Raw genomic sequence first — 24,092 nt, forward strand, 5'->3', positions numbered from 1 at the left:
ACCACCAACCCAGGGCACCCGTGCAAGTCCCCAAGGTGCCCCATGGTGCCACGGCACACAGTTTGGGATCCACTGGTCTACAGGCCTAAGCTATTACAGCTGTCAATCACGCGGATCACCAGTACACACAGCATATTGCATCAATAAATCTTGATATATCACTCATTGTCTGTCTTGCACAGTAGACGCGGTATGTCTGAGAACAACATCATTCACAGACATATTGCAGTTACAGTACACACCTGTGTACACACCTGTATATCAATAGATTAGCCAATATATCTGTCAGTGTGTACCCACCATTACCGGTTATATTTTGTGGACTTCTGTCTATGGGAGTAGGTGGGATAATTACTGATCCAGCAAAATAGAATCTTTAATTAAGGAAATTCTTAAAACATGACCTGCTGATAATACTGCCTGTTCTAAAGAGACTATCATATCTGTGACTAGATGATAGTATCCAGGGGCGTAACTAGATATTCACAGGCCCCATAGCAAAAGTTTGTAAGGGCCCCTATATACCAAATATTAGTGATAAATGTATATAGAAAATATCATTTATACAGTAAAGATGGGCCCCCTTCAGCTGCATCCCTTGCACCTATGGTAGTTACGCCTTTGATAGTATCTCTTTTTCTATATACTGTATACAAGTACAGTATATCTCTCTATAACTAACTAACATCAGTATATATTTACAGTACTTTGTATACAGTATTCTCGTGAAACCAAAGTCAACTCTTTTGTTTGCACACAATATACAACCATATATACAGGATTAGAGTTTACTTAAATATTTGTGTTTTAAACATGCGATGAAGAAACTAGTGAGACCATCTGTAGGGACAAAGTCTGATGCAATGGCTATTCAGCCCACCAATCACTGATCAATGCTGGAGGGCGGAATGAGGTCAATGACACTTATTGCATGATGCAATCCCGTGACATGGAAGAAAGGTTTGATACAAAGATAACAGAACTTTCTATGCAGATTTTAAAGCTTTTCAGTGAAAACTTTATTGGGTAAAAACCACATTTTGGGATTTTGTGTTTATAAGCACAAAGAACGTCACTAAACAGGTTTTTACTGGTAAATATTGATGTTCAGATTCCAGTCTGACTCTGTGACGTGTAACGCATTATATCAGGTTGGTAGAGGTACATTTACTAAAGCTTCTAAAAACAAAACGAGGTGATGTTGCCCCTAGCAGATTACTTGAATAATCTCTCTATTGCATCCTAGAAAATGAAACACAGAATGTGATTGGTTGCAATGGGCAACATCACCTCTTTTCATTTTTAGAAGCTTTAAATTGACCCCATAGTGTCTGATAAATTATAACAGCGACAGACATACTGTACATTGAACTTTTGAATACGGAAGTTACTGATTTTACAGACAATATAGTTCGATTTATAGAATTACTACTAATATTCTCTGCTTGGGCTGTGGTCCTGGGCTCACTCTGGGCCAGATGAATCAAGCTTCAAAAAGTGATAAAATGGAGAGTGATAAACAGCCAGCCAATCAGCTACTACCTGACATGTTACAGGCTGTTTTAAAAATGACAGGTAGGAGCTGATTGGCTGGTTGTTTATCATTCTCCATTGTATCACTCTTTCAAGCTTAGTACATCTGGCCCTCTACTGCTACTCTTGTTATGTGTTTCTCATCATCAGAATCATTGGTTTCTCATGGTTCCCATGGTAGCCACACTCACATGCTCAACTAAATACTTACACATGAGTATATTTACCAGCTACACCAAAATACAGCTCTATGCTTTTCACAAAATCCCTCTCATCCACACTCGTTACCTGCTCCCATTCATGGTTACAGGAATTGTTGGGGCTGAACGCACACTCTGTGGAAGTCCTCATACATACGACAAGACTTACCTGTAGTCTCAAAACCTTCAAGCATTCCCTAAAAACTCTTTCTCTTCAGACATACTTCCAAACAAATTCCCGAACCATCCATGTACAGTAAGATCCAAAAGCAACCCTGTGTGGCCCTGCCCATACAGCTCACCAAGAGCCTCTGCGGTCTGGATAGACCAATATGCAATATGTAGCACTTATAACATTTGCCTATGATTGCGAGCAGACCCATTTACCTCTTTGTGGGCGACATTTATTAGAGCTTGGCGAGCTACTCCTAGCTATCATTTCTCAAATGCAGCCTGTAAAATTGCAGATGCTGATCTTTGGGCCCGATTCAGATCATACTGCAGGGCTGTAATCTTCAGCCCTGCTGATTATCGAATGACTGCGTATGCACATGGAACGCTGTGCACATGCGCGAGGTCACCTTGCGAAAGAAGCCAGCGATGGCTAGTCTGACAGCTGGGGGGCTTTCGTAGGAGGCACGCCAGCATTTTGTGGCAGTGCTGCCAAAAAACACAGACAGGCCCGACTGTGGCGAGAGAGGTTCCGCTGACATCAGCATCAGCCTCCATCTAGATTTACTCGGTGCTGCGAATAGGAGGAAAACCATTTGAGTGATTGCGAAGTTTCCCCCTTTGTGTGCAATGCTGCGAATGCATACGCAGCCGTGCACAAGGGTGGGGGGAGAACCTGGCAGTGCGGCGTTTACCTGATTGCTGGGCTCTGAAAATGTGCGGCCCAGCAATCAGGTCTAAATGAGGCCTCTTATCTCTTTATACAAGCTTTGATATATCTCCTTATATGTGTCTGTTAGTACCCAGTCTTCTTTTATTACTTTGTTTCCAATTATAAAATAAAACAGAATTTGCTGCCAATATTTAATTAAATGTAAATAATTAAGGTCCTGATTCTGGTTTGCTTGCAAAGCTGAGAATATTGCAGCGTACCAAGCAACAGAGACACCGCTCGTCCAAACACCTGCCACCCACCGAATCCCCTCATTAACATGCAAAGCGATGTCTAACAAAAACACACCCCTCACATGTCCCCGACCATCCAATGATCTCTCCTGGATTCGCAAATAAAAGTCAGGGGGAACGGACTTATTTGCGAACACTGGGACGAAGACAGTGGGTGCGCTGACGTCCTGTGACATTAGCCGCCCGCCCCGGCAGACATCATCCTGCCCAAGCACCCATGGGAATGCCCAGGGTTTACATGGGGACGCCTATAAAATGCTGGGCGTAACCATGGGTGATCCCCGTCCCTGCTGTCATCCGCCCCCGGTCTGCCCCTATGTTTGCGAAGGGCTCGGCGACTATATAAATCGCCAAAGTCATTCGCAAAGGGTAGCTGCAAATGCGCAAAACAGACCATGCAAATGCTCAGTCCCCAAAACATTGGAACGGGGCCAAACTTGCTAAATAGCGAGCAAACCAGAATGACCCCCTAAATCTGTTCAATATATTAGTCAGTACTTTTCTCTTACTATGGGTCATATGTATCAAAGCTTGCAGAGATAACGTACCAACCAATCAGCTCCTGCCATCGCTCACCTGCATTGTAGCTGGCTCTGGCTGGCGATTGGGACTCACTTAAAGCAGCTGAAAGCTGTTTCCATCTGTGGAGAGGCACTTCAGTCCAGTGCCAGCAAATCCAAGCCGTTTCATGCCCTGACAGCTATTTGCATGCCAACTTTCCACAGAAGGAAACAGCTTTTAGTCACTTTAAGTGAGAGTCAGCGATGCAGCGCTGCACCCACTGCCATCCGTGAATGTTGGCGGATGAGCACATCTTCCAGCAGGGCCCCCACTGTGGGTGTCGTGTACCGCACCACAGTGGCACAAGCTACTGCAAAATTAAGTGTTTTTGTTTGGGATTTTTCCCATATTTTATCTCTCTCTAGCCTTTGACACATATGCTACTATGAGGTATACGGGGCATTTGTTGGAAATGCATGTGTACAGCGATGATGATATCACAGAGCTATGTACACACAAGCAAAATGCCTGATCACTACAGACAGCCCAGTTGCTTAACCAGTGGGATGGTTTATTGAAGATAAACATTGTACAGCCATACTCAGTATGATGCACTGGCCATGGAATGGATTGGAGCTTGAGTGGTGCAGGGGTTGATGCAGTTTACCAGTTTGTAACTGTATAATACAAGGGCGTGTGGGATCCTGGAAAAGCGGTAATGCAGGTAATAAGCAAGTCAGGTCTCTATGGAGCTAAGGTCTCTTAAGGTGCATACAAGTGTTTGCCCAGCATGTATGCAGACCAATGATGGGGACAGTCCATCAGTACATATACACTGATCGATTTTCGCCCATCTAAGCAATTTTTCCCATCGTGCTATGGAAAGTCGTGTACCCCGTTGCTCTTTATTGGCCATGTATACTTGCGTATACTAGGAATTTGGTTTGGATTGCTGTGCAACAGCCAGTTAGGTAACCGGTATACAGTGACAGTACAGATATACTTAACACATACAGGTATATGCTAGATCAGGGCTGGGCAATTGCGGCCCTCCAGATGTTGAGGAACTACACATCCCAGCATGCCTTGCATCAAATTCAGCATGGCCACATAGCAAAACTAATGCAAAGCATGCTGGGATGTGTAGTTCCTCAACATTTGGAGGGCCGCAATTGCCCAGCCCTGTGCTAGATGTACCCTGGGGGTTATAGATACAGTGAACATATAATTGCTGATCAGCACAGCGCCTAGGCAGCCATCAGCGACACCACTGGTCGTTGCTGTGAGGTTACGAGGTTCCTCAATCACTCAGACACCGAGCAGATGAAACCAAAATACGGTTTATTTTTATCACAGCACACACAAGTAGATAAAGACAGGAACAAGAGGCAAAATGTAGCATAGAAACATCCAGGTAGCAGTTCAAGTCCTTGTAGCATCACAGTTCCAAATCACAAAACTATCTTATTCCACACAGCAGTGATAGCAGAAACCTGTGTAAATCCACACAGCACCGGACACTCCACACCAGAGCTTAGTAGGATGCCCCCCCCCCCCCCGGGGGCAAACGATGTGTTCCACAAGATCCAGTGGAGGGTATGACCCCTGAGCCAGGATTGCGACTAACATGACAAGCTGGCATGTACCAGTCATTTTAAAACCTTCTAAATTCCCACGGCGCTTAAACTATCAGTGGGCTTGTACTTGGTCCGGATTGGTGGATTCAAGAGTCAGGTATATCCCCCCTCCCAGCTTCAGCTGTCCATCTGCTGCTGCCCCCCCTGCTGGGTCCGGTTCCAGTAAGTCTGCTAGTGACCAGAGATATGCAAGGGAGTGTCAATACAAGGAACAAGAACCAGCTGATTGCGTTATGTGCTGATCACCCCCTGTGAAGATTGTCCCTAGCTATCACTCTCCTGTAAATAGCAGGAACAATAGTATGGTAATTGGACATAACATTTTGGTGAAATCATACACTGTTCTTTCCTGGGTATTTCCTGTCCGACCATATTTGGGCAACATCCTCTGATATGGTTCTGGAAATACACACAGATTTGGGGGATAGAAATATCTACAGAGAGGAAGAGGGTACAGACGGACTAAAAAGTACATTAATCACTACACCTAATAAAATATAATAATTACAGTCTTACAGTGAGTCTGATAACTTCACAGTTGCAGCAGCCAGTTGGGTAACAATATAAGCAGAGACAATACAGCTATCACCCAGGGAACACATACCTGCTGAGCTGCACAGTGCCTAGGCAGCCATCAGCAGCGCCACTGGTCATTGCAGCAGCCAGGTAGGTAATAGATAAGCAGAGACAGTTCAGATATAGATTGCTGTGCAGTGTACAAGACAGGGGAGACACGGGGGTACATACAGTATGGCTGAGTGCACAGTTCTCAGGCAGCCATTTGTGGCACCATCTTGCTCATGCTGCTCACAGCAGCAGAAGGGCTCATAAGGCCATCTTCCCTGGAGGGAGAGCCAGAGTGGGTGGTGGTGGGGAAGAGTGAGTCTGTGAGGCCAGAGGAGAGTCAGTGAGGAAGGGGGGTCTGTGAGGCCAGGTCGAGATGGTGTAGCCATACCTCCTCCCTTTGGAGTTATAGCCGGTGCTAGTGCAGTCTGCTGGGGGGCCTGCAGGCCGCAAATCCCATGCATGGTCGGGGGTTCTGCTGTGCCCGGTGGACTCATAGGTGGGGCGATCCTGCCGGCTGTCTGTTGGTGATCGCTGCCTCTAGGTGTCATGCTGGGACCCGTGGTTGATGGACACATGACTATGATTTTCGTGGCAGATGTCCTGATCCCCTGCTGTTTAGGTAATTCACTCCTATCCAAAACCCTCTCTCTAATCCCTAACCTCCCCATCCTACTGTACATTCTAGCTGTAATGCCAGTATTTCTAATGTTGACCTTCAGAGAATATTGGCACATTGCCTGTCAACATTACTAACAATGTCATCATACCTGCTAACATTGTGATGTTCGACCTTTTGACTACATCCTATACAAGTACAGTATATGTAAATGAAGGTTACATTGAGATACAAGGACTTGTGCAGAAAATGTTGCAAGCCTTGTTTTTAGTCTCTGGTAACATTTATACTCATACTAGAAACTAAGGCCCTTATTCAGATCTGATCGCAGTACGAATTTGTTCACAAAATGACCATATGCACTGCAGGTGGGGCAGATATAACATGTGCAGAGAGAGTTAGATTTGGGTGGGGTGTGTTGAAACTGAAATCTAATTTGCAGTGTAAAAGTAATGCAGCCAGTATTTACCCTGCACAAAATAACTCACACAAATCTAACTCTCTCTGCACATGTTACATCTGCCCCACCTGCAGTGCACATGGTTTTGCCCATTTTGAGACCAGATTTGTACTGTGATCAGATCTGAATAAGGGTGTTTCTTTTTTAACTACAGTAGAAGGTTTTAACTAGGATAAATTAGCACAGTTAATTGTTGTCTAATGTGGGTTATATGAAGTTGGCAATCACCTCATTTACTATGTGGAAATTAGGCACTTAATTAATCTAGTCAAATATAGAATTAATTTGTCTTGTAATACACTAAAGTCATAATGATGATACATAAAATGCTGGCAGAAGCTACATTAAATAAGATGATATAATGTATACATTATTAATATTTCTGTTTTGTCATTCTCCCTGGGGAATAAGGAGAAAGTTGTTATACTGTACCTCCATTCATTTGACTAAAAACAAAATAATTGTATTTTTTTATTTATTTACTGTATCATATAGCGCAGAATATTCCGATGTGTTTTAAAATTGGAAACAACAGTGATAAAACAAACTGAGTAGTAATAACAAACAGACATAGAGGTAGGAGAATTGTCATGTCTCTCCCTCAGACTGATGACATCAAATATGATCAGTACTGCAAATTTTATGCTAATGTTATTACCTGCAATTACAATCAGAGGCAGCTCACTCATGATCTGTCACTGATTGACTGGAAGGAATCTCATCTACATGTTTACAAGTGACACTTCAATACTTTCTGTTTCATTTTGCCCTGCTTCAAGACAGCCATATAGTCCCTGTGTTGTGTCGATCAATTTGTGACACACCTCTTTGAGTAGCTATTCACAACTTAACCCAGGGACAAATTGTGCTAATGTTTTACATTTGATTGGGAAACACAGATGGCAACCAATATTGATCCATGAAAACGTAAACTCTTAATAGTTCTGATCTAGTGTAAAACTACTCAAAAGACCAAACAAAAGAGCCCATTCAAGTGTTATATTGTTCACGGCAATATTCCCCTTACCGTAGCAATCACTTTTAATAAGCGTTCAGCCAACGTCACCTTCGTGAAGGCATAATGAATGATACACTGTCCGTTTCTTTTAAATATATAATTTTAAATACTATGGGGAACATTATACTAAATATCTTCAGACAACACATTCTTATGCTACAAGCAAATATTACAACTATTTTGACAGTGACAGACACTGAGATAAGTTTCACAGTCATTGTTTAATAATTACTGACATTGCATGGGTAGAAAGAGAAAAGCGTTTGCCGATTGGCCAACACAGAACCAGCAGCAGGTATATAACAGGATACAAGTCATGCTGGTGCAGTGTTTTGGACATTACGGAAAACTACACAATATAAACAATGAGTGGCTGTCCTTTTATGGGAAAGAGGCATCAGTAAGTAAAACGCTTTTCGGATTCTGACATGTGAGGTTACTATGAGGACCAAAATATTTTTGTTATTATAAATAAATGCACATATTTCATCTGTTTTAGTTACACTTTCAATGAACTTTCTCTGGAGGACAGACATGGGGACAGCTCGCAAGAAGGTATCAATAAGGCCAGCAGAGGAGGAATCATATATGGGGACTATTTACATGTAAGTGATGTGTTATATACAATGATCCTGTAAGTTCCTTAAAAAAAGGCTACAATAAAAAGTCTTCCTTCAACATTTCATCATTCAGTATTGTGTACTCCCAGAATTAAAATTGCCCAAACTAGTCAACAATGCAATGACCACCCCCCCCCCCCCCCCCCCCGAATCTCTCTGAACACTTCTAGTCAATCTCCCCTTACTTCCACCGATGAGTATTCACTAAATATTTTAAATATGATGTTTCGGGGCCCTGTAACAAACTCTTCCGGAAGGAGCGACAGACACTGGGACCTTTTACAGTGTTCTTTTAATGATTGCAGATTGGATAATGAATACGCAAGTATATATTGACACAATTAGTGTTGTGTGCTGATAGGAAGGCATGTAAGTATGCTTTAAGCTCCTCATTTTGCACAAAGAACACCCATCTATACTCGAGAACAGGCAGAATAACATTTTGGGCAACTCTGTTCTAATTGTTTAAAGAAGGGGATAATTACTCCTTTCTAGGTTTTTCCAATATAATTCCAAAAATTATTAATAAGATTACTTCACTGTGATTGAATAATGTCCCGAAAAAAAAAAAAAATATCTATAAATCAGAAAGACTATAAAATATAAATATTCTGATGTGAATAGCATCTCTACTACTGTGTGTTTAATAAATGCAATCATATACAGTACAAACATCATGGTCTTTGAGGGGTTAATATACCCATTAAGTTCATATTGTCTGAAGACTTCCAATGCAAGTGATCTGCTTTTTTTTTTTAGCTTGACAAAGTGCTAGACGCACAGGAGCTACAGAGTGAGACGAAGGGAAATAAAATCCACGATGAACACCTATTTATTGTCACGCATCAAGGTAAGCAGAATGAAACTCTAGGGATACAGTAGGATTCCCATGGGAGAAACCATTAGACAGAATCTACAACTTTAAGAAGTATTTGTTTGTGAGATTATCGGTTACCACCTATCAGAGATCAGGGAGGGTGAAAGTTCAATTTTAACGAATGTTGGGTTAATTAGTCCAGACTTTCAGTTTGCGGCATTGATATAACAGCAATGCCAATAATAATTCAAATTAACTTATTCAGTAGCTATACTCAATTATTGTAAAATGTTAATTTATCAGTTTACAAGCAACATTTTTTTAATTGAAGCACTGTGATTTTTGTACATTGTGCAAATAATACGGGCATACTCTATTTACACAAAAACTCATTCCTTTCCCCATAGTTATGTTTTAAATAATACTAGTTGATGTGGCTGGTTTCAGCCTGGCAAATGCTTTTTAGACAGAACAATTTCCCCCAGGAGTCAATACCCAGTAGTATCCTTGCTTAGTGGGTGGTTGCACATAAATAAGTTTCCATAGCACCTGGCAGGTCACATTCTCCATGTCAATCGGCAGGTGTAGTAGACCAACTGTCACATTGTAAAAGAGCTGAATGGTGATGCAATGTGATTGGTGGGGGATGTTTTCCGCATAACTCAGAAACAAAGCAAGTAATTACAACGCCAATTCAATTATGCACATCTACAGGCAATGGCATCAACCTACTTAGTTGCGATGATGTTGCCGGTGTTTGTCATTGCGTCAGGGGCCACAAAATGCTTGCTGCCCCATAGGGCTCCAAACACAAAATCGAGCAGATTTCAGGGTACAGTTGCTGTTTCTAGAATAAATTCTTTTACAAGTGTGTGCTACGAGACAGTGACATTCCTACATTCATAAAAGGTTCCAGGTGTGGGCAAAATACAGTTTTGCCTTGCACCAGTGAAAAGAAAGCATTGCCTTGCAGGGTAAGGGGCATGGTCCAAACTCCCATTTTCATCACTCATGTGTGTCCGAAGATGCCGGGCTGCTCCTGGGGACCAGCTAGACCACAGTGTTGACTCACAACCTTGACAGGAGCCAGGTGCTTTAAGTAATGTTACAGTGCAGTGAGTTGGCCCTTTGTTGTCTCCCCACGGAGAAAGTGACAGCCAGGTGTAGCCTGCACCCCCCTAGTGAGGCCCCAAATACATTTGATTCGTACTTCTTACATCACCAAATGGTTTGTCCTTGTTTACATTTTCACAATTTACAATTTCACAATGTACAAGTTATGAACGCATTATGCATTGAGGGCTGGATTCAGTTAGCCACGACAGTTACCTTGGCCAGGTTGCATCACGTTCTAACGTCTAAAGCTATTTAATTACAAGCCCTTTTCCTCACATATTAAAAAGGGTGCAAACAAAATTCCACGTTAAGGTCCTGATTCTGGTTGACTCTGCGAGCCATGTAACGCCGCCCACCGGGCATATGAATGCCCGCCCCCCCGCTGAATGTCTCCGCAGCACTGCAAATGGATGTTTAGCATAAACATCCATTCGCAGGCTTGAGTGAGAGCCTGAACATGCTCGCAAATCTAAGTTAGTCTCTGCTGACTTAGATCTGCAGCGCCAAGTTCCGAGAACTGAGTGGTACGTCAGCCGCCCGCCCCCGGAAGCCAGGTGCCCACCTGCGTTCGCATAGGGACGCCCAACATTTTTCTGGGCGCACCAAGCGTTTTCTTGGGTACGCCCAGGAAACGCAGGGCGTTCCCATGCAAACACTCTCAGCATGCCTCCTCAACCCCCCACACCCCCTCAACAAAAGGCCTGCACAAGTTCCTCCACTGTTCCCCGTTGCAAATTTACAACTGACCAAATCAACCAGAATCACCCGTGGGCTTATAGCAGACTAAAACTCTATCGCCCCAGGCACTGCTACAGGCCTGCGGTTTTTAGTACAACTAATTGAATTCAGCCATAAATTTAAAAAAACTAGTCCATAAGCAGCACATCAAATCTATGGCAAAGAGTGTGCTAAAGAGTTTATGTATTTTGTAAATATACTGACCATATATTTTTATTAATAAAACATTTTTTGGTGCTATTAAGACAATATGTACAGTTTCTGTTTTTTTTTTGTTTAATAACAAAGATCAAGAACGTAATTGAACAAAGTTCAGAATGTAACAAATATCCTGGCCCATAGTTGCAACTTTATTTTTGAATATTTGATATTGGACATCTGCCTTATGAATTTAAATCTGAATCTGCAAAACAATGGAGCCATCCTAAATCAATTATAGTATGCTGACATTGGCATTACTTTGACTGCATCCATAAAAATGTTTTTGTTTTTTCTCCCTGAATGGTAGCTTTCGAACTTTGGTTCAAACAGATACTCTGGGAATTAGATTCGGTTCGAGAAATATTTCAAAATGGACATGTAAGTAAACTTGGTATTATTTATATATATATATATATATATATATATATATATATATATTCATTATTCATTTACATAAACTGTTGACATTTTCATGCATAAACTAGGTTTGACCACCAAATAGTTGGATATAGAAGATATCTTTTTTGAGTACATACTGTAGATGTGTTTAGCCAAGTCTGAAACACCTAGGGTGAGATTTAATAGGATGAGATTTTCAGAAAGTGAGAGATTTGGTGAGAAATCTCCAGGGTTTTTTAAAGCGGCAATCATTTACACTTTAAAATCAAACTGATTTAGCAGTGTAAATGATTGCCGCTTTAAAAAAACTGGAGATTTCTTACCGAATCTCTCACTTTCTGAAAATCTCATCCTATTAAATCTCACCCCTAGTTTTACAAATAAGTAGGGCTGACCGGGATTCATCATCACAGTCACACCTTTAGTTTGGCAGAGAAGGACAAAGGTTTCTCTACTGTTGTCCTCCTGATGCCCCAACAGGTCCTACAGATTCGTGCTTCTACATCCATGCAGCAGTCAGGTTAAACGCCAGGCTTTTGCGTGACACAGTAGCACCGAATGTCTTTTTGAGTTACTTTTTTTGTTAAATACTGCAATGTAGCGTTTTGTATGCAAATACGGCAGCATTCACATGTAGGAGGTCATTCTGGTTGACTCGCAAAGCAGCAAATTTCACTGCTTTGGGAGCCAACTAAACGCCGCCTGCATGAACGGCCGCCCCCTGCTTGAACGCCGATTTTCCCGCAGGCATGCGAATGGATGTTTTGCCGACCATCAAATGATTACTCCAAGACTGACTTATATTTGCGACCATTCCGCCAAAGACAGGGCGGACGGCTGACATCATGTGAAGTCATCCGCCCTCCCCTGGCACACCTCCTCCCGCCTGAATACCCATGGGAATGCCCAGCATTTTCATGGGGATGCCATGAAACGATTGCCGTTCCCAAGGGCGCGACCCATGCCCACCACCCCACACCCTACTGATCCATGTCAATGGGACGGCGGCTATGCAAGTCGCGCGTACGTTCGCCAACAGAGCCTGTACATGCACATAAATGGCTATACGCATGTGCAGAAACAAAACACCGCAAAGGGGAGTGAATTCATCAGAATGACTCACATAGAATATACAGTAGGCATGCGGCATTTCATTTAAATCAGTAAAAGTTGCTTATACTGTACCTCCTATTCACATAGCAATGCGGATGTAATAAACTTTTGATATATAAAGGACATTGGTTATGCCATTTATAATCTGTTTAGAGAATTATGTAATTTTGACCACAGTACAAATTTCTTTATTCCTCTCCGGTGGCATTCTGTTGGCAGCAAGGATAGTTAGCATAACTGTCTCACAGCACTGAGGTCATGGATGCAATATCTGCCATGGCCCTAACTGTGTGGAGTTTATATATTCTCCCTGTGCTTGTATGGGTTTCCTCCGGGTACTCAGGTTTTCTCCCACAATGAAAAATTATGCGGAAAAGTTTATTGTGTGTGTGTATATGTGGTAGGGGATACACATTATAAGCTCCATGGGGCAGGGCCTCATGTGAATGTTCAAATATTTTCTGTAAAGCGCTGCTGAATATGTGTGTGCTATATTAGACACTGGTAATAAATACACAAATAAATAATCTTACCTTGATTTAGGTGAAAGACGAAAGGAATATGCTGAAAGTGGTTACTCGAATTCATCGCATTTCCATGATTCTTAGATTACTGGTAGAGCAGTTCTCAGTTCTGGAGACCATGACGCCCCTGGACTTTTTTGAATTTAGGTAGGTCTTTAACACATCCTCACATACGAGAAGAGTTATCAAAGCTTCAGGTGGGATAAAGTGAAGAAGTTGTCTACAACCAATCAGGTTTTAACTCTAATTATGCAAGCTGTGCTAGATGAAAAAAAGTTGTAAGCCGATTAGTTGCTATAAGATTGATTTGATAAATCAAAGATTATGGGCCAGATGTATCAAACTTCAAAAAGTGATAACATGGAGGGTGAGAAACAGCCAGCCAATCAGCTCCTACCTGTCATGTTACAGGCTGGGTTTGCAAATTGACAGGTAGGAGCTGATTGGCTGGCTGTTTATCACTCTCTATTTTATCGTTTTTGAAGCTTGATACATCTGACCCTATACGATTTGATAAATCTGCCCCACAATTATGGTTGTAGGCACATTATGGGTGAAATTTAATAGGATGAGAGATTCAGAAAGTGAGAGTTTGATTTTGAAGTGTAATGATTGCCGCTTTAAAAAAAAACCTGAAAATTTCTTACCAAATCTCTCACTTTCTGAATCTCTCATCCTATTAAATTTCACCCTATATGTGAATTTGAAGAAAATGCCTTCATAGCTTCATGTGTATTCCATTATTTAACTTTTACATCAAACACACAACAGCATGGCACGAATCTACAGTATGTTAATCTGCTGTACAGCCCTAATGTTTAGACTTGTATAGATGAAATCCACCCCAGAAAGAACACATTCTGCCAATTAGTTATATCATTAGTGAGCATGAACTTGTTTATAGGCTTAATGAGAACAATTTTTTCTCTCCCAAAGGGAATACTTGACCCCTGCCTCTGGGTTTCAAAGCTTGCAGTTCCGACTACTGGAGAATAAAATTGGTGTTCCTGAAAGTCTGAGAGTTCCATACAACAGACGCCATTACCGTGATAATTTTAAAGGGAAAGAGAATGAAATGCTTCTAAAATCTGAGGAAGAACCCACACTATTGGGCCTTGTGGATGTAAGTCAATGAATGCAAACGTAAATGGTACAACCAAAGTCAATTTAAAAAGAACAATTACATAAACACCAATTAGGATTACATTCAAACATGAAAACACTGTGATAACACACACAGTTTTTGAAAAACGTTGTCAGTATATATATATATATATATATATATATATATATTGAAGAATATATGTATTGAAGAAGTCATTGACTTCTTTAATACAATTTGTTACACTTGAACAAATGCCTCTGCAGTGCCATTATTTATTTGTTGGACTTCTGCATGATTTTTCAATGGTCACCAGGGATGGTTGTCATTTACTACTAAGAGTGCCGGCTGAATTTGTATATACATATATATACATTTTTAGATCGATCATTTAAACAAATGTTTATTACATTTTGAATAAAATATCATATGAGTGTACAAAATCTACTCTTATTATTCAAGAGTGGCAGAACAGCGCCTTCCCAACATCTATTTTCAGTATCTAAGTTCTCTCTCTAAATATATACGTAACATATATAAAAATAATTTATGACTGATAAACTACGGTACATCATGACTATTGTTTCATTTAAGGCATGGCTGGAACGCACACCTGGCTTGGAAGAAGCCGGCTTTGACTTTTGGGGAAAGCTGCAGGTCAATATATTACGAGGATTAGAGGAGCAGCTACGGATGGCCAAGGTATGGCTAGAAAGACTTGCACCTACTGTCTCAGTTACCTCTCTAACCCCAAGGCTAGTTTACTTTATCTTCTTTTCCAACGCTTCTTATTATGCCACCTTATTAGTCAATGTGAACTCTAAAATGTGTTCATTTTTATCACATTGACATTTTATTAAGTTACTAAATTGTGACAGAATCGTGAATAATGTAGATAAATATGTAAAGGCCCCACAGGTCCGACTTGTCTGAGGCACTTTTTTCCCCTTGAGCTCCCCATGCAGCTCCCCGGGAGGGCTCCATCCGATTTGGCATACAGTATGATGTGCCACTTTTACAAGCGTCAAATCACTGCCGGGTTAGTTCAAGGGGAATCAGATGCGATACAACGCAGGTGCTACAAAACACCTGCAATGTGCCGCTGATGATTCGATTCCTATATAACATACATGCTGCACTGGATCCAATCTGATATGCACAGGAAAGCGCATCGGTTTGGATCTGATGTCACTCACCCATTTGGACTAATTTCATCTGATACATTGGCCTGAGCCATCGGAATAGGATGAAATCAGACCAAATCAGACCTGTAACAGTTTTTGGGGAAGGGGGGAAAGGGAAAACGGACCGGTGCACAAGTTTATAGTTAGAATTTAGACTGGAGGTGGTAGTTTCCACAATAACATTTGTTGTGAGGAAAGAAAAACCTGTGTATGTGGGGGCCTTAGGACTGATTGATCTATGATAATCCAGGTATATAAGGATAACTTTATTCATCCTCTCTTTACCGATGACAGCTATACACTAATAGCCACAAAGACACACGAATATATTTGTATCATGCCTTCTGATGTTCACCAGCATCGTAAAATGGAATGCCAAGATGCCACAAAGCAAACATACAATAACGAGTTAAAAGAAAGTCAAAATTACAGCTTAGTCTCTATCTGTTGCTACTTCCAATATCTGTCTTAACAGCTTCCTATTTCCATATCCAGCAAGTTTGAAACAGATCATTTTGTTTTCACGTTCTGTTAAGGAGTAATTTGGAATTTGGTCTGTTGAGTGGCCTTTAGTGCTCACTGGCGGTACTTTAGTTCAGAGAGGTGAGGAGTAATTAGCTATATATATTATATATATATATATATATATATATATATATATATATATATATATATATATATATATATATATATATATATATATATATATATATATATGATAGTGAAGAGACAACAGCAGCACTCTGGAGATTTTTTGAAAAAATATATTTTCAGCAAAAAAAGCTTCCAACGTTTCGGGGTATGTGACACCCCTTTGTCAAGGTTATACGTGCATACTTTGCACGTATAACCTTGACAAAGGGGTGTCACATACCCGGAAACGTTGGAAGCTTTTTTTGCTGAAAATATATTTTTTCAAAAAATCCCCAGAGTGCCGCTGTTGTCTCTTCACTATCCTGTACTTCTGTTCCTGAAGGCACCTGGGTTACCTGTACTGCTGGAGGAGTGCCAGGCCTACACCTCTACCTCTATATATATATATATATATATATATATATATATATATATATATATATATATATATATATATATATTGTGACATATTCTGCACATGGAGCTTAATTAGCAATTGCAGAGATAGGAAAAGGGGATGATTGATGCAGAAAACTTTGCTAACAGGCCTTCTGGTCATTGTGTTTAGGCCAAACCAGACTCTGAAGACAAGGAAGAGCAGCTAGCAGAGCTCCAGAAACAAAAGGAAGTCTTTACTGCTTTATTTGATGAGAAGCGACATGAACATCTTCTCAGTAAAGGTACTGTTTATTGTCTATTAGCAGGATATTTTAATAAACTGTGGAAAAATACTTTAATTGTTGAACTTTTCATGTTCCATTTGCCCTCTTTAATTGAGGCATACTTCACCAAAAAGGGGTTTGCGAAAACATTAAACAGATTGGGCACCCTCTATGTCTTTGTAAATTGACATAGGCTTTTTTGAAAGGATCCCTTTGAGATTTGCTTAGCAGGGTTTACAAAAATTAGCTGCAAATCCATATATCTGTGAATAGCTGCAAATCCATTCACAAGCCTCTCACCACTGAATGATTTATCCAGTGTGTCCAGTCTTTGCGTAGCCCAGGACTTACCCGGTGGCTGCAATAGAAACAGGCAGATTGGGGCCTGAGCTGACGTCACATGCCTTTCCCTAAAATGCCTTGGCATGAATGCGTTTTCCCTGATGCTCCCAGAAAACATCTGGTAACCACACCCAAACGCCGGATTTCTGTCAATCAACTTGTGTATGGGCAGCGGTAAAACAGTATCAGGATTTTATCACAGGATAGACTCGAGCATGCATATTTTGGGCATGTGCAGTATATTGATCATCACCCGGCCTGCAAATTCCCATTCCATGAGACCAGGTCTGAATTAGGCCCCCTGTTAGAACAAAGATTTTAAACAGACACCTTCTTTGAGTGGCCAAGAGGTAAAGGCAGCTGTGGGCAATCTGATCTTCAAAGAATCAAGCATGACTGAAAAAACTCAACCAATAGATGATCTGAAAGGTTACTATGTTCTGACATAGTTTAGCACTCTACCAAGCAAATAAATGCACACTGGGAGGTGAGAGGGTGCAACGTGCACACTGGGAGGTGAGAGGGTGCAAATAGCACACTGGGAGGTGAGAGGGTGCAACGTGCACACTGGGAGGTGAGAGGGTGCAACGTGCACACTGGGAGGTGAGAGGGTGCAACGTGCACACTGGGAGGTGAGAGGGTGCAACGTGCACACTGGGAGGTGAGAGGGTGCAACGATAGAGAAAACATGGCAGCTTTTTATATCTTGTAAATTAACTTGAACTATAATACTATCCTCTTCTACTTATACCTCCAGATGTATAAGTAGAAGAGGATAGTATTATAAAAAGGCATACAGTCACACGTTGTTCTTACCACCTCATGTAGTAAGGAATTCTGCAGCTTACAGTTCCTGTACTGATAGAGAAACTCATTTTCATTCACAAGTAACCAACCTTTATACTCTGGATGGTACTATAGTGGGTTCATAAAACAGATGATAAAATGTTTTGTATATGCCTTTGACCGCCTCTAATTTAACCTTCCATTTTATAAATACATTCATTCTCTCTGCACAATGAATAAAACATCTAACCACCAATAAGTAGTAAGATATTTTCCTGAAATAAGCATTAAATGAAGTCTCTCTATTTAACATGGAAACATTTGAAAACTGTAATTTTGATGTGATGTTTTACAGGAGAAAGAAGACTGTCATATAAAGCACTGAAAGGGGCTTTAATGATCTACTTCTACAGGTAAGCCAGACAAAATGGAGCTTCATAAAATAATAAGCAACGCTATGTACCGTAGTTAATGATGTTAAATAATGCCACAATGATCACTAAATATTACATAATTTTGTTTTGCAAGGGAGGAACCCCGTTTCCAGGTTCCATTTCAACTCCTGACTTCTCTAATGGATATTGATATTTTGATGACCAAATGGAGATGTATGTATTAAACATTTGCTTATAATAATCAAATATACAATGATGCAATTAGCTTTATTTTTCATTTTAGTTAGCAGAGGTTAATTTTCTTTACCTCAAGTTATAATTTTCTATTACAGTACAATCAGTACACACAGTTTCAGTTTCCCCTATAGTCAGTTACTTAGCTATCAGTTGAGAAGCAAAACACACATAGGTGAGCTAACAAGTGTAACAAATAGGTGTGTAACAAGCTTAAGGGACAGATTTATCAAGCTTCAAAAAGTGATAAAGTGGAGAGTGATAAATAACCAGCCAATAAGATTCTACCTGTCATTTTTCAAACCCAGCCTGTAACATGACAGGTACGTGCTGATTGGCTGGCTGTTTTTCACTTTCCATTTGATCACCTTTTGAAGCTTGGTACACCTGGCCCTTAGTGAGTGGATAAATTACCAAAAACAACCGATCAGCTTCTGTCCTTTATTTGCCACAGTCTTTGAAATGCGGATTGGTTGCTATGTGGAAGGTCACTTTATCACTCTCAGTTTCCATCTACCCCTTAGAGAATATTTATCTCTGTGTGGAGATGTAGATAGTGTAAACACACTAAAAAAAGAAGAGAACATTATACAGGTTGAGTAAAAACAAAATTTCAATTATTCCACAAAAAACACGGTTTTTGGAATAATTTGGATAATAGATCTCCAGATACGGGATACTCATCCTGTATACTCTCCCATTTTCTGATCTCCAGAAAGTCACATGCACTGCATGTCTCTATTGAAAATCACAGTGGCTTTCCATCTACCCTTAAAGATTTAGCAAAATAAAATTAGCAAATTGCTTTTACCCTTTGAGTGCCAACATCTCTGTGAGAGATGTGCAAAATATCCGCAAAAAATGCCAGCGTCACTCACATTTGTTATATAAGTTCAAATAAAAAATAAGTAAAAAAAAAGATTATGGGTGACATTTACTAGGATGCGAAAATGTGATTTTTGCGATTTTTAGTCAAAAATTAGTTGCAAAAAACGGCAAAAAAAGCCGATTTTGCCGCAAAATCGCAATATGCTTACTAACCCAGGGTCCAGTGCTGAGGCTGCTTGCATGGTTGGTCGATGCGTCTCCATGGAGACGCATAGCTCAGCCCTGATTGGCTGAGCTATGCGTCTTGATGGAGACGCACAAGCCAAGGATGCTACCAGCCTCTGTAGCGCTGTTACCAGCTCCTCAGGAAGCCGGCTCACCCCTCTGTCAGTGTGGGGTGAGCTGGCTCTGGAGGAGGGAGTCAGCGCTGGACCCTGGGTCGATAAGTATATTGGTGTAAAATTGAGGTGTGTGTGTAATAAAGTTCTACTTTTCTGTGTGTGTGTGTTTTATTTAAACATTCTTTATACAGGTGGACTACAAGTCCCAGCATGCGCGGGGGGGCTGCTGGCACTTGTAGTTCACCTGTATAAAGCAATTTGACGAATGATTGTTTTAACCCTATCAGGCCAGCGTCCAATGGCCAGGGACGCTGGTGACAGCCCCGGGCTTCAGCCCTGGACGGGTGAATTCTGGGGGGGGGACCCCTTCATTGGGGGGGTCTTCACTCCCCCAAGGCTGACCAGCCGCAGTGGTCATGGTATGGTCGGGGGACATTATGTAAAATGTGTCCCCCGGCTGTGGCATGACACCGTGGGCTGTTGGAGCCCGATGCTGGTTTCAAAATACGGGGGACCCACAGATTTTTTGTCCCCTGTATTTTTGGAACCAGGACCGGCTCAATGAGCCAAGGGCTGGTTATGCTCAGGAAGGGGGACCTCACGCCATTTTTGCTTTCTTTTTTTTTTTAACACAAATTCGCACATTTCCTCAAATTCGCATTTTCATGACTCACACTTTTTTGCCCAGAACACGCAGCTCATTAAATCTGCGATTTAGCTGCAAAAAATGCGATTCTAAAAAGTGCGATAATAGGCGATTTTGGAATGTGACTAAAACTCTCATCCTATTAAATGTCACCCTCTATTTCCTATATAAGGTAAACATTACAGGTCATTGTGATGACTAAAATGTTTGCTTGGCAATTTTCACACCTATTTTGACTAATTCTCTTGGCCCTCAAAGCGTTACCAAGAAGGCTAATAAGTGTATTTGTAGCATTTATACTGGTTTTTTTTTAAGGATGAGATGTATCAAGCTTTGGAGAGAGATAAAATGGCAGCCAATCAGTGCCTGTCATTTTACAGGCTGTGTTTGCAATATAACACCTGATAAATCTTGCCCTGACACACAAAATAAACCCTTTAATTTCTGTTCAACCACTTTGTGAAAGTGCTCCTACATGACGCCCATGATTTGTTTCACCAGATACTCATGTCTGTATGGTGCACAGAATGATTGGCAGCAAAGCTGGTACTGGGGGATCGTCTGGCTACCACTATTTGCGCTCAACCGTGAGGTAAATTGTCTAAAACAAACTTTACTAAATTTAAATATAAGTTTCAGACTTTATAAAAAAAATCTCATACCTGAAAATATACTGTATGGCAATTAAAAGTACCATTTTCTTTTTGCCAACAGTGACAGATACAAAGTCTTTGTAGATCTCTTCAACCTGTCAACATTTTTGGTGCCCAGACATTGGATACCTCGCCTGAACCCAAGTATACACAAGTTTCTGTATACAGCAGAATGCTGCGACAGCTCTTATTTCAGCAGTGATGACTCTGACTAAAGTCCATCAACACTGAGGAACAGATACTTTTCACCCTTCTTGGACTATGCAGTGTTAAAATAATAAAAACAACAAACTACCTAGCTTATACAGTACATCTACACTAGCGACTATCAGAAGTACAGGACAGTACGTTCTGTAGTTACCAGAATGATGAATATACAGTAAAATGTCATAATATAATACATAAAGATGGCACCTAGCATCCATATGCCATACAGCAGAAGACACTGCACAACTGAAGAGCTCTGAGCGGTAAGCGTATCATCTTCTACTTTAAATCTGGAGTCAAATTCACATTACAGGTGCAGCAGAATACCACTCAAAGTATATTAGAGACACTGGGCTGTGAGTTTTACCACATGGGCACTAGTCTTAATCATGTACAAGGTTGCATATGAAGCTAAATTAAACTTTCTTTGAGAAAAAAAAATGTCAGCCGAGGATGACAGCAATTTGTATACAGTGACACATAGGTATAAAAATGTGGCGCATCAAATTCATAAGAGCAAGAAAGCAATGTAGCTGCTCCCATTTGTTTTATCTATGCAAGTAATATGCTCAGGGAAAGAGATGCTTGGTATGACCAACTTGTCTGGGGCCTGGCATGCCAACAAAGGCCGCAACCTCAGGCAACAGTGTATGAGGAGACCTCTGTATAGTAGTGTTAATGCTGGTAGCAAAAGCTATAACAGAACAAACATTTAGTAATACAATTACAAGAAACAGCTGCAACAAAATTAAATCTTGATACAGTAAATGCCTCCACATTTTAAACAGTATTAGAAAGTAGAGGAAAAAATGAATGGTTTAAATGATGTAATGTAGTTCAAATCATTGTGGTTATTGTTTAGTCTGTAATGTGCATGGACAAAATCTACATATATTGTATGTAGATATTAATATATACCACATTGTGTTTGCTATATACAAGTTTCATTTTTAATTTTATTGCAAGTTTAAAGACGTCAATATCTATATTGGCATATATGTATCAAATGTTATGTAAATATAATAAAACAAACATTTGTAGTAACTTAATAAACTTTATTTATAAAAACACAAACAAGACATTCATAATTTAAAATAGATTTTCAATTTGTTGAATGTCTGAAATGATAATATCACAAACAGTATTTTTATCAAATTATATTATTTCATGTTCTATTTGCATTGTGTTATGTTGTAAACATTTTATCTAAAACAATTTCCATATTCTATTTGTCTTTTGTGTTGAGTTTTATTCTTTGTAAACAGCATTTCATTAAATATATTATTCCATGTTCAAATGTTATTGTGTGTGGATTTTATTCTGCTTGTAACATATACATACATATACAGTACATACATGTGCAAATTATTATCAATGAAGATCAGCTGTAGATCTAAGTAAAAGACACAGGGCCAAATGCATCAGCCTAAGATTTACACAAAGGGTTTGAGAATGATAGGACAATCAGATGGAGCCTTCTTCAACTAGCCTTCTCTGGATAGCCATGGCTCACCAATGCCTATTGTTATCAGATGCAATACAATACATAGAACAATACAGTAGGGGATTAGCATAAGATTAAGTCTGACAGCTCTGGCTCACTTAATCCTATTAAAGGCCTAGATGAGAACGTCTTTATCTGTATACCAGAAGGATTGGTCACGTGAAGCACAGGAACTTCACTCACATATATGGAATGACCCTTCCTGTATCATGTTTTTCTTCAATCCAAAAAGGGCTTCCAGTACTCAGTTTAAGCACTTGTTCTCTTACCTGAGGGGACCTATTTTTGCTCAACAGGCAACACTGATATGTCCACTTCACTGAATTCTTTTAACGTCTGTAATGCAATTTTCGGATAAACTGTACAATTTTCACAAACATCCCCGAACAAGCCTGGGATTCTTCATGTTTCTGTACTTTGATGTGCTTTTGTCAATAGCTGTAGAATTTCTTTAAGAGCACAATTTAAAATGTCACATTATCTCATCCAAGTCACATCACTGGTACGGTTACAAAGTCAGCAATTCCTGCAGAACAGATTGAGAAAAAAATGGGATTTTCAGTAATAACTACACATACAGTACATAAAACACATTAATTGGCAAAATAAAGAAGTGGAAATAGTGTAATAGGTATCTAAATGTAATAATAAACTTTGTGGTGCCTTACGTAACATTCCAAATAAGTATTTCCCTACCCATGCTGAATGTATGTAAATTACTGCTGGGCGCGTTAACATCGCATTAATGCAGCAGCATTCTAACGGCGATTACAATTTTTAATGCCGTTAACAGGCACAGGGAGTGGCAGGGGGGGAGCAGCGTCATGGAGACGCAGATTCTCTGACAGCATTACAGAGACCTGCACCCCTCCAAAAATGGCCGCCGCCACAGAGAAGAATGATAGAAGTACTCCTGCACCTCTAACGGCTGTCTCCTTTGCTGCTGTGACCATCTTTTGAGAGGTTCTGGGTCTCTAATGCTGTCAGAGATTCTGCGCCTCTGCAGAGCCGATCTCCCCGCAATGAAAAGATTTATGTCCCCCTGGGCAACGAGCCTTAACCCCCTATGGCAGCAAGCACGTATTCCCCCTGCCAATGAGCATGGAACCCCTGGCAACGAGCATTGAACCCCCTAAACAAATAAGCATGTAATCCACCTTGGCACCAAGCATGTAATCCCCCCGGCAACAAGCATGGAACCCCTGGACAATGAGCATGCAATCCCCCTTGGCAACAAGCATGTAATCCCCTGGCAATGAAGAAAAAAAAACTAATCAAAGCAGCTCTGTAGTTTTAAAAGATTGGATATCCTTTAAACTTTATTTTTATAAAATAGACTACACATGATATACATAAATTAAAAGCAATAAACATGGGT

At 40.5% G+C, this 24,092-nt stretch overlaps 3 protein-coding genes across 3 annotated transcripts in view; 1 reads left to right on the top strand and 2 right to left on the bottom strand.

Annotated features, from left to right (window-relative positions):
- The window catches only part of ASIC5 (acid sensing ion channel subunit family member 5), a 55,884-nt gene extending 53,957 nt beyond the window's left edge, over positions 1–1,927 (bottom strand). The window contains exon 1 of the mRNA XM_083156869.1: positions 1,903–1,927. Within this exon, the coding sequence (XP_083012995.1) occupies positions 1,903–1,927 (25 nt within the window). The remainder of the gene's footprint in view (positions 1–1,902) is intronic.
- A 6,002-nt stretch (positions 1,928–7,929) lies between these two features.
- On the top strand, positions 7,930–21,651 carry TDO2 (tryptophan 2,3-dioxygenase). The gene is made up of 12 exons (XM_083172257.1): positions 7,930–8,069; positions 8,169–8,274; positions 9,049–9,139; positions 11,469–11,539; positions 13,217–13,344; positions 14,134–14,320; positions 14,894–15,001; positions 16,685–16,796; positions 18,262–18,319; positions 18,435–18,514; positions 20,852–20,942; positions 21,065–21,651. Exons 1-12 carry the CDS (start codon positions 8,035–8,037, stop codon positions 21,216–21,218), a joined length of 1,221 nt encoding a protein of 406 aa, XP_083028383.1. The 5' UTR covers positions 7,930–8,034; the 3' UTR covers positions 21,219–21,651.
- The window catches only part of CTSO (cathepsin O), a 31,114-nt gene continuing 28,123 nt past the window's right edge, over positions 21,102–24,092 (bottom strand). Inside the window, exon 8 of the mRNA XM_083172270.1 lies at positions 21,102–23,240. Coding sequence (XP_083028396.1) covers positions 23,206–23,240 — 35 coding nt within the window. The 3' untranslated portion in view covers positions 21,102–23,205. The remainder of the gene's footprint in view (positions 23,241–24,092) is intronic.

This window comes from Crinia signifera, chromosome 1 (genome assembly GCF_055691185.1).
Source record: "Crinia signifera chromosome 1, ASM5569118v1, whole genome shotgun sequence".
Classification (NCBI taxonomy): domain Eukaryota; kingdom Metazoa; phylum Chordata; class Amphibia; order Anura; family Myobatrachidae; genus Crinia; species Crinia signifera.